This window comes from Nansenia antarctica (genome assembly GCF_963989245.1).
Source record: "Nansenia antarctica genome assembly, chromosome: 11".
NCBI classification, from domain to species: Eukaryota; Metazoa; Chordata; class Actinopteri; order Argentiniformes; family Microstomatidae; genus Nansenia; species Nansenia antarctica.
The window spans coordinates 16,130,704-16,148,062 of record NC_137681.1 but is presented as its reverse complement, the minus strand read 5'-3'; the positions used below and the strand labels follow the sequence as shown (position 1 = coordinate 16,148,062).

The 17,359-nt window shown below is 44.1% G+C and overlaps 1 protein-coding gene across 1 annotated transcript in view; it reads left to right on the top strand.

Annotated features, from left to right (window-relative positions):
- The first annotated feature begins 787 nt into the window (after positions 1–787).
- The window catches only part of waplb (WAPL cohesin release factor b), a 33,603-nt gene continuing 17,031 nt past the window's right edge, over positions 788–17,359 (top strand). The window contains exons 1-5 of the mRNA XM_080541810.1: positions 788–1,001; positions 1,764–2,248; positions 5,207–5,921; positions 6,205–6,533; positions 6,879–7,006. Coding sequence (XP_080397936.1) covers positions 1,786–2,248; positions 5,207–5,921; positions 6,205–6,533; positions 6,879–7,006 — 1,635 coding nt within the window. The 5' untranslated portion in view covers positions 788–1,001; positions 1,764–1,785. The remainder of the gene's footprint in view (positions 1,002–1,763; positions 2,249–5,206; positions 5,922–6,204; positions 6,534–6,878; positions 7,007–17,359) is intronic.

The window sequence follows — 17,359 nt, the reverse complement described above, 5'->3', positions numbered from 1 at the left end:
AATGTTTATGTTACGAAATATCTACCATGCCTACCCCTAGGTGGCAGTCAAAGCATTGTAGGCCTATTCTATTTCAAACACAGTCAATTCAATCTAATTATTCTAATCTAGTCTAACTATTTTGCAGTGGGCCTATTTGTGTGCTCTCAAATTAATGAGAAATGTGGAAGCATTCACACAGAGTGTGAGTGTGAGTGAATGAAGTGGCTACATCAAATCTCATAATGTGATGATAGCCTAAGCCTAGCCTACCTACATTCTGACCTATCACACCACTGTTACGCCTATAGATGCTATAATGGGGATGGCTACCATTGCCTTCAGTCGTAAAAGTCTTGACATTAACACTCTTGAATACACTTCATCACTGGCTGAAATAACTGAAATTAAAGAGGCCGCCAAAAATGCTAATATAAAAACGCATAAAGTGTGTGCACAGATCTTGTCGGCGCAACATTTCACTACAGATCCCATGTTCTTGTTCTACGTCATTGCGTTTTTATTCCAGGCGCTTCGACAAACTCACCAACAGCCCAATGAAACGCGAAGCTGCCTCGCTTTTGAGCCAATCAAAGCAAAACATACTGCCACACCGCGCGCTGGCTCAACATCACGTGCTAAATGTTTCGCTCCCTGATTGGGCTACACTCCCCCTCGCGCCGAGGTGACAGTGCCGTTGGTTAGCGAGAGACAGGACGAGGGAGGGGGGTACCTAAATGGAGGCCATCGGTGAAACACAGAGGAGAGACAATCGAGTGTGATATAAGCTGAAAAAAGGGAATATATCGAGACGTCAAACCAATTGAGACGATATAAGATTGTTACCCTAGGATTGACAGTACTCGCCGCGTTGTTTTAGAAGCCGAAATCCGGTGTTTCTCTAGGCAGTTTAAGCCTTGTTTATATTGTGCAAAGCGAGCTCGAGCCAGGGAGGCCCAGCCAGTCTGGTGAGAGGCCGCCTCGGGAGTGTTGTTGTTCGGCCTTTTAACGCACCCAAGTAAGTAGGACAGTTGACACTATCCGTGCGTTCTAAATAACGGTTGTGAAATGTAGAATTATGTTTTAAACTAGTAACTACTCCAGGTTTGTATATATCGAGGCTCACATTTGGTGTCGGATGATCAATGTTTCGCCTCAGAGTGTTAGCATGAGCTAGCTAAATAGCTAACTAGCTAGTTGTTTAAGATCCAGATTTGAGGGAGATTCTCCTCCCTCTACGTGGAATTATAATGTTCACATCAGCTGTTTTGTTTAAGTTAAGTTACGATCCTCTCCACCGATTTGTGGTAAAGCCCGGTCGCCTAGCTACGCTAACTGTTTTGGTTAACATCGATTCTGCCGTTTCACCATCACATTAGCGAGCGCTAGGTAGCCAGCTAGCTTGTTGCTGGCTAAATAAGTGTCTTTTTATGTGGCTAACGGCTAGCTTAGCGAAGCGCCTCAGCCTGATAGTAACTTAGCCGACTGTTTATTATGTGAGTTCACCGAAACTTTTGACAAAGATATAAAACAACTTTAGTTAGTGCAGAGTCACGTAAGACATCTGTCATTATAACGTTAGCTACCCGTATATATTTTTTTTAATACAATTGAATGGTGGTGAAATTAAACAGTTTTTTTTTTTTTTTTTTTTTTTTTTACAGATTTGACAGTAAGAGTACCCATACCACCGTGTTTTGTGCTTTTGATTCTTTGATGAGAAGTATGTTAGCTATTGCCTCTGATGACCCATAACCCATCCATGTCGTCCATGTTTGTCGCAGAGAATATGAAACAGACGCCACAATGACATCCAGATTTGGTAAGACCTACAGCCGAAAGGGAGGAGACGGATCATCCAAGTTCGATGAGGTCGTGGCTAACAAAAGAGCAACACTCAGCACCAAATGGGGCGAGACAACATACAAGGCCAAGGTGGGCTCTAAGCGTCCGGGCCTGAAGACTAGTGAGGTTGCCGAGCAGCCCAAGAGGCCCAGAGTTTCAGATGAAAGCTCAGAGGACCCTTTTGGGTTTGACAGCGATGAGGAGTCGAAGCCTGTCACCTCTCGCAGTGTCCCTCAGCCCAAGGTCTCCCCAGCCAAACCAGCATCCGCAGAGCCGCCCCAGGCATGTTTCACCTTGGAGCCCAGCAGCAGTACCAGCCACACAGCCCCAGCCCCCAGCAGTGCAACCTCTGGCCTGGGCAGTGACCGGAGCCAACTGAAGGTGACAGAGGATACAGGAAGGTTCTTCAACAGCACTACTGCAGGTAGGACATTTAGGGCTGTCTGTTTGGTTGTGCTAAGCGTTGTTTACATTTTGGGAAAAGATGTACAGAACCTGAAGCTTTAAAGGAAGACTCTGGGATACAACGTCACACCTGTGAACAGAGCAGCTTTCATCAAAGATATTGTAGTAAACAAGAGTGTTCACTCGTTTCACTGCCATATGACATAAGATGGCAGAGTGCATGCGCCAATTGGATTAAATGGCAAAGTGCTCTATTATCTGGTCTTTTGCATCTCCATTTTTGGCAGTGTCACCCCTCATTTACCTGTGATGCCACACATCCCAGAGTATACCGTTACGGTATAAATGCTATGATCTTTTTAGTATTGTATATTTATTGAAATTATCTTAGGCTATGTTATGGCAGTTTGTTTAGAAAGAAGGGCAGAGCCTATGCCATGTCTGCCAACTACTGCTGTAAACAGATTGATTTCAGCCAAATAGATTTTTCAAGAAACTAGCAACAAATGTATGCTCATGGGGTATGCTGCATGTTATTTATGAGTCATCCAATCCAATAGTAAAAGATGAACAAGACTGTGTTATACAGCAGGTTTACAAAGTTCAATTTAGAATTCCCCATTGCAATTTACCACTTTGTTGTTCGCTGTTGGCAACCACTGTTGTTCGACTTTGTAAAACTTTGCACTAGCTGAGACCTTAGAACAAACAAATATCTGATCAAGCACTTGAATATCTCTCCAAGAGTGAGTTTAGCTCACCTTCTGGACTGGTATAAAGGGGACAAACTGTCAGGCTGGCAGGTGGCTCTTGTGGATAACATCCAAAGTACTCGCTGGGGAGATGCAAAAGCCATCAGAATTTACAGTGTGCATTATTTTGATGCTCTTCCTGATTGGAAACTAGTCCACTCGACAGGTGCAGCCTCGTTTTTTACGGGACGGGGTCCTCTGATGTGGCAGGTGGTTAGGATTGTATTCAATTTTGCTAAACAGACACACTGAATTTGATTTGCTGTTAGAGGTGGCAAGGCTAGCAAGCAACTCATTGCTGTGGTTATGGGCCTGTTTCAAAGTAGTGCTGCGGGTTTGCCCTTATCTACAAAACCAATATCACCCTCCTCCCCATATTGCTGAATGTCCTCTGTTACTGTCATTCTAATCAGAAACACTCGTAACCTAGGACGTAGGATTTGTATCTAGTATTCTATATATAGTGGACTCAGGAAGAGAAAAGTAGTCACACAAACCTGTGTCTTGTACGTTAGTGAGTCACATCACATGATCAGTAAGTAGTCTCCACACTGTCAAAAGTGAACTGAAAGTATTAATCATTGTCATATTTGGCAATTGCACCTTCCAAAACAAACCCAGGACATCCTCCAAAGCCCAGTTTTCAATCATCCCCATGAAGAGTCTTTGTAATTGTTTGTCTGACGTGAGGAAGAGAAATCAATACGGAGTTAAAAAGGAAACTTTTCCGATCAGGACTTGGAGTCAAAGACTGATGGTAATAGTTATTGAGCACCATTAAGGATTCATCAAGCGAATCATTCCGCTCTGGCTTTTTAATGTGTCTAATTATTTAAAAGCTTAGTTGGACCCAAGAAATGTCAACTCTGAGCAGCACAGAGATGGCAACAGTGCCTAATAATGCCCAAGACTCTAAGAAGATAGAAAGGCTAGTCTGAAATCCCATCTAAATAGAATGAACACTGTCTGAATGAAACATGCCTGTGATGTGTCTGATTAGAATCCAATTAGGCTGTTTCTCAGTCAGATCATTTCTTAAGTGCAAAGTAAACAATATCAAACATGGCCATTAAAACTATTTTAGGAGGAAATGTATCAAATGTTTAGATATTTTTCCAGTACTCTCCGCTGAACCAAAGCAAAACAGATCAATGAAAATACTTTTGAGGACAAAGTATGGAGAGGGTATACACTATATCCGTTGTGGTATAATATTTCTAATTGTGAGTGGGCCTAACCTAGTTCAGGGTGGTAATCAGGTTTTTCCCAGATTTTCCTTATTTATGTCTGTACTCCTAGTTTGTAATGCGTCACCTGGGCCCATTTATTTAAATGTTTTTAATCTGAATCAGAATGAACCAAATTAGTTTTTTTTGCTATCCAGGATCAAATGGAGCAGGGGGGTATTCCATCAACGTCGCTAAGGCTTATTTTTGTGAGGTTTGAAGTTGTGAGACTTATCCAAAAATCTGGTCATATTTTGATAGCCTAGGTCTCGAAAAATAATTTTCCTTTGGCAATGTTGATGGAATACCCCCCAGGTAGATTTCCCCAATACTACAAAAAAACAGGTAGATCTGATCCTGGATATCAAAAAGCGCTGTCAATTTAGGATATGTTTGACTAGATTGTTATAATAAACCTGGGGGTCAATGACCAGTAGGGTTGTCTGTGTTAGTAGTGAAGGCGTATAACTTCCCTGACTGAGTTGGGAATCAAGAGGGCAGCACGATGGGATTAGGCCTGGTGTTTTTAGAGATTACCAGTGTGGGATTGAGGGGGAGGAGAAGGCTTGTTGCCTAGGCCCTGCTCCACAGTTTATAAATGCATGAGGGAGGGGAGTCATCAGAGTTTACAGACCCATGTATTTTAGCTGTTATGATGGTAGGTAATTAGAGATGTTTCATAGTTTCTTTTGGTAACTAACCTTTGGCTTGCCATTCCACCCAGCAGTACTGAAGTGATGTATAATAATTACAGGTGTTAGATAGGTAGAGGCTGTGCTTGAGACAACACTGTCTTTGCTTCAGTCCTGCTGTTGTAATGATCTTGATGTCAGTTATTTTGCTGACTGTCTCACCACTTACCACCTTAATAAGTGGTTCTCTCTCTCTGTGGAAATGACACCCTCACTACAGTGATTTTGCTGATCATCACCTCCTGTAAGCGAACATCAACATGTATGAAATAATGCTAACACGCAAATTATTGCTTCCCCCCCCCAGGCAAGCCACAACAGAGCTGGTCCAGCAGCAGCAGTAGTGAGGTTTCTGAGAAGCCCAGCTACTCATGGTACAAGAACGCCTCAGAGAGTGATAAGAAGCCCATCGCTCAGACCACCACCCTAAAGAGCGAGGCCAAGGATGCCTGTGATCCCTGGGATGCAGTGATGAACCTGAGGTCCACCTCTCCCACCCCGGAGCCACCCAGGAACCCACCCTCCATGTGGAACTCGTCACGGGGCTACAACCTGGGCCTCGGCGTGTCCCGGGAAAAAGAGCCCACCCCAGAGCACACCCCCAACTCCGAGGTGGGCCAGGGAGACTCGGAGGTCCCTGTCGAGCCCTCCGAAACGGAGGACCACTCACAGTCTCTCCTCAGGGCCTCAAACTGCCGGACCTACCGGCGGGCCAACAAAGGGGGCAAGGCCTCGGACACTACCAGTACCAGCTCTAGTACCAGCACAGCCAGCAGCAGTGGGCCCGGTGCTGGCCCGCTCAAGCCCAACAGCACCCAGAACAGCAAGCCGGCTGGGCGTGGGCGGACGAGAGACTACACAGTGCTGCACCCGTCCTGTCTGTCGGTGTGTAATGTCACCATCCAGGACTCCATGGACCGGAGCATCGAGGAGTTTGCCAACGCCGCCGCCGCCCCGGCAGACCTGGGGGAGGCGGGGCGACTGAGGAAGAAGGCGGAGCCAGCACCAGCCAAGCCTGCCAGGTTAGACCCACTACTGGCGTGTCACAGGAGGACTAGTCATTTGCCCTTGTGTCATGTCGTCTTTTGTTTTCACACATTTCAAACTATTTTAAATGGCCCAGCCTCAGGTAGACTTTGGTTCTAATGATAATGTTTTAGCTATTTTTGTTAGGTTCCCATCCTCCCTGACAGTTGTAACAACGTCAACCATCTCTCTCTCTCTCTCTCTCTCTCTCTCTCTCTCTCTCTCTCTCTCTCTCTCTCTCTCTCTCTCTCTCTCTCTCTCTCTCATATAACTCCACAGGTTTAGGCCTACTCAAAGCAAGGCAAAGAAAGACTCCAAGGCGAACCTCTTTGGTTTTGAGGACAACGAGGCTGCTGAGGAAGAGGGCGGTGACCCGGCGGCCTCGGGCTCCAACTACAAGATCAAGTACTTTGGCTTTGACGACATGAGCGACAGCGACAGTGACGACGAGGACCACGTCAAAGAGAGGAGGAGGGCTAAGAAGGCCGCCGCCGCCGCCGCGCAGGCAGCAGCGGGTGCTGCGGGACAAGCTGCTGCCATGGCAACAAGTGTAGACAGTCCCCAGTCCAGCGAAGGTCAGCAGGAGAGTCAGACCAGCACCAACACAGGTCAGACACATGGCCTCAGGCGAGGTCAACACACACACACACACACACATGCACACACAGACACTACAGTCCGCAAGCAATGTCAGTTATACCAGCTACCTAGACACACACACACAAACCCTCATGGGCCTCACCCTGTTCGATATTAGCATAATCAACAGTGTTTTTGGCTAGATCAATGCTGGGAAAGCACTAGCAAAACCAGATAGACTTCTCTTCCAGATATTTCTGAAATGCAAAACATGCTCGTAGGCCTATAGGATTTCGGGAATAATCCCTTGCGATGCGATGTGTTTTGGTTTAAAGAGCGTTCTGCTCTAACTCTCTTTGGCACGTTCCGTGTAGACATCCTGGACTTCCCGGAGGACAACTATCCCACCGTGTCAGATGTTCAACAGCAGAGCCGGCCCCTAGGCAAGCCGGCGGAGAAATCCAAGGACAGCAGCAGGAAGATCTTCAGTGGGCCCAAGAAGGTAGGAGATACCTGAGTGTTGAGCGACTCTTCCCTGAAGAGCACTAGGCAAGGCAAGATTATTTGTATAGCACATTTCATACAACAAATGAATAAAAACAAATATAATAAGTAAATAGATAAAACATTGAATGAGACAATAGTTAATGGATAAAAGACATTGATAGAAATGTTTGTGTTAAATCATAACTGCTCCAAAACAAGTTTTTTTTAACTTAGATTTAAATACTTTTAGGGTTTGGGCCTGTTTGATTTCTTCAGGGAGCATGCAACAGTGTGACTGAAAGCTGCTGCACCGGGTTTTGTTTTCACTCTTGAAATAATAATTAATAATTAATAATTTTGCCATTTAGCAGACGCCTTTATCCAATGCGACTTACAATTACGAATTACAGGGACATTCCCCCTGGAGTAACTGAGGGCTAAGTGCCTTACTCAAGGGCACACTAGTAGTGGTGTGGTTTCAGGCGGGATTTGAACTCACAACCTTCCGATCACAAGTCCAACTCACTATGCACTAGACCACCACTACCCATGATTAGCTGATTAGTCTCAGCTGACCTTAAGGGCCTTGTGGGAATATAGGGTGGGAGGAGATCTGATATGTATTTTGGTCCAAGACCATTTTGTGATTTGTGTGCAATTAGGAGTACTTTGAATTCAATTCTCGGAGAGACTGGTAGCCAATGTTGAGATCTCAGGATTGGTGTAATGGGTTCAAACTTTGTTGTTTTGGTTAGGACCCTAGCAGTGGCGTTTTTGATGAGCTGCAGCTAGGGGTGGGACGATTAGAAAATGTCATATCACGATTATCATGGTCAAAATAATCGCGATCCACGATATTATCGCGAGAATAATTTTTTTTAAAAAAGTTTTATTTTTTTCGAATGCCAATAAAACACACTGTAATCACTTTAACTTAGATTTTGTTGTATTTTTATGACATTTTAAGTCAGTAATTCAAATTCAGATTCTAGTGGCACAAGATTCTATCTCTGGACATAATCCGGGTCCTTAAGAAAGAGCAATCGAGCGCTGATTGACCTAACTCCTTTTCGGCCAATCAGCACCTTTCATTAACGTACCCAAGGAAGTTTAAAGAACGCACTCCCAGTGTTGCCAACTTCCAGAGCCCCGTGGCGACTTAATTAGTCAAAAGCGACCAGCGACAAATCTAACTTCCTTTTCTGGTCATTTGGGGAATTACTGTAAAGCATCTAACATATCCTGTATTCCATGGTTCACGTTACAACCGAGCTCAGGAGAGACAAGTAGGGATACAGTCTATGGCGAGCGAGGGTTGCCGTCTCCTCTCTCCCTCAACACTCACTCCCGCGGCCAGTCTGATAGCAGCCGCGGGGAGCGTGCCGTTGTTCCCCGGGTCCTTGCGGGGGGTTCGGGCAAAGTTCGGGAAATAACGGACGGTTGTCATGTGTTTATACAGCATGGATGTTACGTGCCTAATGCCTTTGATGCGCACACTTGCTACTTGCCGCTTTCATAATTTTATTTAGCCTATATAGCACAAGTCATGCATTGCATGTAACCTCAAGTGCTGAACAGTATTAAGTAAACCACAATATATTTGCTAAAGCTTAGGGGCGACCGTGCCTTTTGCAGCCATAGACTGTCACTGCCTGGTAATAACAAGGAAGGCCAATGACAGTATCCCGTCTAAAGTTTTTCACCAGCCATGGTGAGTAGGCTAGCATACGTTACCTAGTGACTGACTGACAGCCATGGTGAGTAGGCTAGCATACGTTACCTAGTGACTGACTGACAGCCATGGTGAGTAGGCTAGCATACGTTACCTAGTGACTGACTGACAAGGCTGACTTGACAGTAACGTTACCCATGCAGGCTGAACAATAGCGCGTGACAAGTTCTGTGAGGATATTCGCGCGTGGCTCATGTGAGGAAACGCAATTATATTACAGTAACAGTCGCTAACTTGACTGCAAAAGTAATGTAGCCTAGGCTGAAAAATAGCGCCAGACATTTTGTTAAACACAGTTAATTCATAACATACAATTATGACGATTATTTAAATAATTGAAATTCTCCACGATTAAGTTATCGCGGGTGTTTTTATCGCGATTAACGATAAAAACGATAATCGTCCCATCCCTAGCTGCAGCTTACGAACAGCCCCTTTAGATGGGCCTATTAGTAGACCATTACAATAATCAAATGCATGGATGAGTTTTTCAAGGTCTTGTTTGGACATGAAACATCTCATTCTTATGTTTTTCAGGTGATAGTAGGCTGATTTCGTTATCGAGTTTGTGGCTGTTGAAGTTTAGATCAGAGTCTAGTCTGACCTGTTTTTTAGTTTGAAGAGAGAGATCAAGTTTTGCACTGACTTTCAATCTTTTGTCAGGTGCACCGAATGCAATTATTTATGTTTTGTCTGGGTTTAATTGGAGGAAGTTTTGTGTCATCCAGGCATTTATTTGTTCAATGCAATTACAGAGATTGTCGATGGGACTATAGTCGTTCGGTGAGAGGGCTATGTAGATTTGAGTGTCATCTGCATAGTTGTGGTAGGAAATGTTGTTCTTTTTTATGATGTGTCCCAATGGAAGCATGTAAAGATTGAATAGGAGGGGACCAAGGATAGCTAGAACACTCGAGCAGGATAACATATAACACACCGATGAGCCAAAACATTATGACCACTGACAGGTGAAGTGAACAACATTGATCATCTTGTTACCATGGCACCTGTCAAGGGGTGGGATATATTATTCTTGAATGTTGGTGTGTTGGATGCAAGCGAAATTGGCAGGAGTAAACACCTGAGCGACTTTGACACGGTCCAAATACTTTTGGCCAGACGACTGGGTTAGAGCATCCCTGACATGGCAAGGCTTGTGGAGTGCTCCCGGTCAGCAGTGGTGAGTACCTACCAACAGTGGTCCGAGGAGGGACAAACCACAAACCGGCGACATGGTGTTGGGCGCCCAAAGCGCATCGATGTGCGAGCATATGAGGCACAATACCAACATCATATCAGCCATAATATAGGGTGTTCACACACATCATTTTGCTTTCACTTTAGATTACAAGAAATGTATCCATCCGATATGAGAAAAACAATGGTCCAAACCCCATGGTTCTATCATGTATGGTTCAAAAGTTATCAAGGTTTACCTCTTTCATACTCCTCTTCTCATACACATGCCAATTACTGGAATTTCTCAATAGAATCTAAACCTAACAAGTGGTCACTGCTATGCAGAAATGGAACGCAAATTATGAAATTCAACTTCATGTTTTAAACTATTCATTTCTATTACACAACCCTATATATAGTTCTTTTCAGATTTTTAAGACCAATATTAATAGCAAATGGGAACATTGGTCACGCAATTCATAGTGCGTGGCAAAACCCAGTTTTCACACGTTCTATGACCAGTGGGTGGACACCCTACATAATACCAACATCATATTAGGCATAATAATACCTACAGCATATCAGGCATAATACCAACATTATGTTCGGCATAATACCAACATATATATATACACTTCTCAGAGCCTACTCTGTATGTGCAGCAGCGGAGATGCCGAGCCAAGACCGCCCATTTGATTATTTATACAAGGATGAATGAAAGGATGGAGCTGTTGTTGAAAATTACTGAGCTGGTTCTCTTTTATTCATTGAGGTTGTCATGCCCGTTCTCCCATTGCATAGATTGACATATTCAATTACATTCAATAAACTTTATTTATCCCCCGGGGGGGGGGCAATTATATCTGTGCGTAAAACAGGCAGAGAAAAACACGAACAACAACAACAACAGGATAAATGTGTTACCACAACATATCAAGAACAGTACGCAGGGATTAAAGTTCTCCGTCGCTACGACGGATTTCCGTCAATTTTTTCCAAGTCGCGACGGATTTCCGTCAATTGGCTACATATGTCCAGTGTACTAGAACCACTCTACTACGGAGTGTTTGTCCGTGAATAACACCGGCTATGCCCCGGGGTAGAAACACAAGACTATGGCTGGATAAGGTCTACAGGTCTCCACGGTCATTTTAAGCCGTCAACCAGCCCGCTACGACCACGGGAAGTCATGTTAAAAGTGAAGTTACTTCTGTTAAACTGGCGCTAAGCTAACATCGCTAGTCGCTAACTCCCTCCTGGCCTTAAAGAGACAAGCGCCCTTTTCTCATCTCAATCTCAAAGAGCTTCATTAGCTCACCACATCTACACATTTGGTCCCACACACTCCAGATTTGAACCCAAGGTTCTACCCAGGGTTAGTTACCCCTGGTAGAAAGCCCTTTGCTCTCAGACCTTCAGAACCCATTGAAAGTAGTGGAGGTACTCCAGAAGTCCAAATGCATCTCTAACCCTAGGAAACCCTAGGAAGCCCTAACCCTAATGGCATGAAAATGCAACATGTTGTACTCCCTGTACCCCTGTACGTGTGAGAACATGTCTTTTTACACTAGGCACTTCACATCAAGCATTAGAGCTCCCTACAGGTTCCCGCTAGCTCGCGTGCAAGGCCTCCCAGGAATGGCCTAGGACTCTGAAAGTTGATTTGGTACAATGTAGGGATACAATCAAGGAGTGTGTAGAGTTTGGTGACTGTGACTCTTTCCATGCCCGTTCCCTGGGCCCAAACGTACGCCAGCAGCAGCCACCCACTTTAATGAAGGCTTTTCCGGCCTAGTGGTTAAAGGAAGGTTAAAGGACTTTAGCTCAGCAACCACAAGTGCCACAGACACGGTTCAGATATTTTACGAATCGGCTCGGCCCCACCGACAGGCCACACCCACTTTCATACAAGCCACTCCCCCTAATTGTCTAAGCCACACCCATTATCTGATTATTTGTATGTCAGAGTCAACCCTTGCAATAAGTATCAATTTTATTTCATGAATTGAAAACAGCATTGATATCACATAAATCAGAATCAGAATCAGAAGACTTTTATTGCCATGACATGTAAACATGTTAGGAATTTGGTTTGGAACAATGGAGCACGGTTTACAGCAGGACAGGTGCAAGACAGGACAAGACAGTGCAAACCAACATCGAAGTGCAGAGTCATAATTAATATAAATATAAAGTGCAGAGATCAAGTGTTCAAGTGTTCATATCCAGACAGTCCAGTGGGGGTGGAGGGAGGGTAGATAGATAGATAGGGGGTCAGGTCGGGGGGGGGGCAGCGGCATTTAGGAGCCGGATGGCTGTGGGGAAAAAGCTGTTTGTATGTCGGGCCTTCACAGTTTTTAGGGACCGCACCCTCCTGCCTGAGGGGAGCGGGGCGAAGAGACCGTGTCCTGGGTGTGCGGGGTCAGCCATGATCTTCCTGGCCCTCCCCAAAGCCCTACTTTTAAACAGGGCCTCAAGGGGGGGCAAAGGGCAGCCAATCACCCTCTCCGCCGAGCGTATCACATAAAAGCAAACTGGCAATAGAAAAGCTGTTCAAAAGAATCTTCTTCCCTTAAAACGCTAACGTTATAAAATACAAACATATAGTGGAGGTTAAAATGAGAATATGACTTGGCTTGAACACATTTTCAGTCAGGAGATTTTTTTTTGCTTTAATCCCTGAGTACGGGACAGAGAGAGACCCACATACACACACGTACACAGATCATAATGTTTCAAATCGAGCAATTTTTTCAAGACCGATGTTTTCTTGACCACCACTGTGGTTATGGGTTTGATGTGCCGTAGAGAGTCTCAGACTATCGTTTACACAATGTAAACAAAACAGTCCGGGAAGGCAGCTTTGTTGTTTTTTTAGCTATAACCCAAGTGATTTTCTCTGCGGCGGAAAAAAGAGTTTGCTCAGTGGTGCTCTCTCTCATGAGTTGTCACCTCACCCATAGCGATGTAATGTACTCCACACAGGCGATATAGCCGGAGAGCTGAAGTCATTAAAAAACAATAGCCCTCGAAAATGACCGGCTATTCATGAGTCGTAAAAAGACGGCGTTTTCAATTATGAGCCTGCTAACTACCTTACCACACAAGTGGCGCTCTCTGATACAGAAGCAATACATAATCGGGGACGGGTCAGATAAGCTTATCCATATAAGGAAGTCTCTTGGAACTTCTCCAGACCGAATGAATTTGATGCGTAACAAATAGTATTTTTTTCTTCTCTCTGATACAAAGAGGACAAACAAAAAAATGTTGCTGTTCATGGTGAGAATCCAAACTCACTCTGCCCTTTCATTCCATTTGTATTCTAGTATGTATGATAGCCCTGCTTAAGGAATCGTGTATGGGTGTCTGCACCTGCCAATCTGTTTCTGTGGTTCTTTGATCTGCATTGTGAAGATAATTTCGTACTAATCAACACCAGGTTCGGATCAAACACACCCAAAGCCACAAACCCGTCCTCTGATAAGCCCGTCCTCTGATTTCTGCCTCCACCAGCCTCCCTTGCTATGCATCAAACCAGTTCACACACAGTTCAGCTACCGTCTTAGATTAACCATAAACATGCATCTCCCATCTCTACCGTAGAGATACATCTCTCTCTCTTCCCCCCTTTCTCTCTCCCCCATTCCATGTTCCCCCTGTCTGCTGCTCTGCCTTCCATTATTTCTTTCTTGTCTCTCTTTCTCTCGTTCTCTGTCCATCCCTTTCTCCTACATTTCCCCTTGCTCTCAATCCTCTGTCTGACTTATGTTTTCTCTTTCTCTCGCGCCTTATCTTTCTCTCCTTTTGTGGCGCACCCCTGGCGTTGATGCAGCCCATATCTCTGCCATCCCAGTAATAAGTTATTGCTATATTTCTTTTTCTATGGTTCTTGTCTTCTGTCTCTGTAATCGAGTCCTGCTCCCTCCCCTACCATCTTATTGTTGCCTTATGTCTGCCTTAAGGAGACAGAGAGAGAGGGGGAAAGAGACGTAACCTTTTTCTCCTGTTAAGAGAGCGGGATGGAGTGTTTGGGCATGTTATGATGGGTGTTGGGATTTTTTTCTTCTTCACCCGCAACAGTTGAGCTGAAGGAAGTGTGTGTGTGTGTGTGTGTATATAGGCGATAAATGGTTTGGCAGGCAAGGGAGGTCTGAGGACGCACAGTTGGCCCATGTGTGGATAAATTAGGCATGCTGACTGAAAGCGTCAGATTGCAGAAGGCAGAGGCATTTTTAACCTGTCTTGCGAGAGCCATTCTCCTTATGGGGCTTTATGGCAGCCGTTTATAGCCCTTAGTAATGACTCATTTATGATGGTTAAAAGTAATTTAATTAGCTTGCATGATTATTTATAGTGTCAAGCCCGATCTAGCCTCTAGAGGTGCACAGGTGTTCAAAGATACTGCGTCCCACCTCCCCTACCCCCCCATCATGATTATTGTCACTCTGGTCTAATGACTCAAGCACACGTTGACAGCATGTTTCAGGAAATTGGGGCTGAATATGTGGAGGAAGATGCTACAGAGTCCCCCTCTCTGGTGGTGGTACCATATGGTTCCCACGTGTTGGATTGCCCCTCTCTGTCTCTACCTGGAACGCTTTTACAGGTTGGGGATGGCTGGCACCAGGGTGGGTTTTTAATTAACAAATGGCTCCCTGTCATTTTCTTTTACAGCTTTGTTTGGGTGTTTAATGACGGTGTTAAATCAGTCAAGCTCATTTTAGGTTTAACTGCAGTAACATGGCGATGGTTCATACCAGCAGGAGAGGGTAGACATGACGTGTGTGTGCCTGTGTGTGTGCGCCTATGTGTGCCTGTCTGTGTCCCTGTGTGTGTGTGTGTCAGTCTGTCATAGGGAAGAAGCAAGGATCTTGTTAGTGTGTGGACATGCTGGAGGAGCTCACCTGTTGATGGCTTGTTGGGCTTCAACTAGGGATGGGAATCGAGAACCAGTTCCAGTTGAGAACCAGTTTCAAATTGTTCGATCCATCGACATTGTATGCCTCCAAGGTCATCGATTCCTGTCATTGATATCGGAGTGTAAAGTTGTATTTAGTCGCAACAAGGGCAGTATTCAACCGCTCCGGCTCAATGACGCAATGCCTGGTATTCGTCAAAGTCAAACAAATGCAATGTTGTGGATTCTAAACGGTAGACGACCTGCACGTCTCTGCCACTGAATAATAACGTGCTCTTTGATACTTTGCGCTCTGTGTCAGACAGTGCTACGAACGTTTCTGTCTCAAGTGAGGTCAAAGAATCGTGCATATATGTTATTCATATCTTGCAGTAAGTTCTATAGTATCTCACTTGAAGTTGTATGTAGGCCTGTAACAATTCCAAATTCTGCTGTACAATTAGGCTAATTGTCTCAGAAATCATTGCAATTACGGTAACTATATAATTGTTTCACTGTTATGAGACCCAGATAATGTAATAACATGCAACCTATGAAGTAAACCATGCCTCTTTATTATCATAAAATGTAGTTTTGAACATAAAATTTAACATGTATCCTCATCAATAAAAAGGGACTGTGTGTCATCTAGTAATGTGTTTTTAGCAGGTTCATGTTCAATTAGCATGTTGTGATGTGCTTAACATGCAGAGCAGATATCTAGCTAACTAACGCAATGTTCTTTGTTGTTAGCTAGGTAGCTAGCTAGTCTGTAGGAATACAGTCTGAAACCTGTGTGTCTGTTAGTTTAGATTCAAAGCAATTATTTGACCGCCTCTTCCAAATTTGCAGGTTCTCTCCTCTGGTTTGGCTTGAATCCAAAATGATCAGTGTAGTCGTGTTATGTTTTGAAACATCCCATCTGGTGTCATCTATTCTGCCCCTCTCTACCAAATGTAGGCTACTGTCCGTTTGCCGAATCCGGTATGGATTTTTAACATTCGAAAGCCGACTTGATTTACCAACTGTAAGTGTAGTTTAATGTCATCAGTATGCATAGCCTAATGATACTGCTGGCTGCACTGTAGCCTCAGGCCTTTCTAAATAGGACAGACATCGTTGTTTATTTTATCAGTCAGTTTTAGATTTGTTTCCCATGTTATATCCTTCTAAGAAAAGGAGCATTGTAATTCATGTTAAGATGTTCAAATGTTATTAGGCAGACATTCTACACTGTGCTCAGTAGGGATGTAGCGATGCATCGCGACACAGTTAATTCGATACATGTGACGATTCAAATTGTTGAGATGAAAAATGAATCCCGATAGTCTTATTAAACAGCAGAGGCCGGAATCTACTTTTGACTTCGCATTTGAATATGCATTCATTGGCCCAATCCCATTTCCCTTTTTTACACCTACCCCTCGTTTTGGAGTGCCACTTGCCTTTCGGCTTGCCCCTCCGAACACAGTCACAAGGGGTAGTGGTTGAAAATCTTCCCCTATGAAATGGGACAATCCTTCAAGACCCTGATACGTCATCAATAGTATCATAGAAAAACATGGACACTCACGATTCGTTCACAACTTATAATTTTCACACTATCAATCGATCAACCAAGTCATCAAATAAAAAACAACAATGCTTCATTACCGGACCAGGTCATGACAGAATAGTGGTGCTCTATAGCAACCCATGCTCCTACCCTGCCAGTCTGCACTGATGAAGAGCGGTAACAAGTGCAACAACTTCGCTGCCTAACTTTAGTAAAGTTTTGGCCGTTAAATGCCATCAAAGGGGGGAAATGCGACATGAAAATGTCAAAATGCAGGACATTGTTGAAACATTAGCTAGCTAGCTAGAGAGATCTGCATAATAGCGATTTTTTGTTATGCTTGTTATAAAGTAAAGGTTTATAATACATTGAAGTGACATTAAACTAAGATAATACAATGGTTATCACAATTTAATAATAAAGAAATAGCATAGTTTGCATTTTGCAACTATATCCTACCTCAGAAATGAAAAGGGATTCTTGAAGAAAATACAGTATTTTGTAGTTTTTGTCTGAGAAATAAATAGAATGTTATTTCGTCATAATTTGTCTGCAATCTCATTTTGGTAAAAACAATCACGAGAAAATCATATCGTGAACCCAGTATTGTGAATCGTATCAAATCGTGAGTTGGGTGTATCGTTACATCCTTAGTGTTCAGAGACTCAAGAGATAAAACAGCTGCGTTGACGCTGAACCTGTGTAGGGCTACTTTTCCCCCACACAGACAATTGATCAGGAATCGGACCGATAAGCAGAATCGATAATGGCATCGGTATCTGTGTCCCTTAACCTACAGCAGTAAATGACAAGTCCTGCGTGTGTGCGCGCACGCGTATGTGTGAGAGAAAGAGAGATGGGCTGTGTGTGCAAGAGGGCCTCACTTTAGACCTGACTCCTGATTTTGTTGCAGAGGTGTGTGTGTCCAGAGGGATACTTTACTAGTGTACGCCTGCATCCCTATCAGGGTCAAAGTGTGTGTGTCTGTCTGTGACAGTGCCCC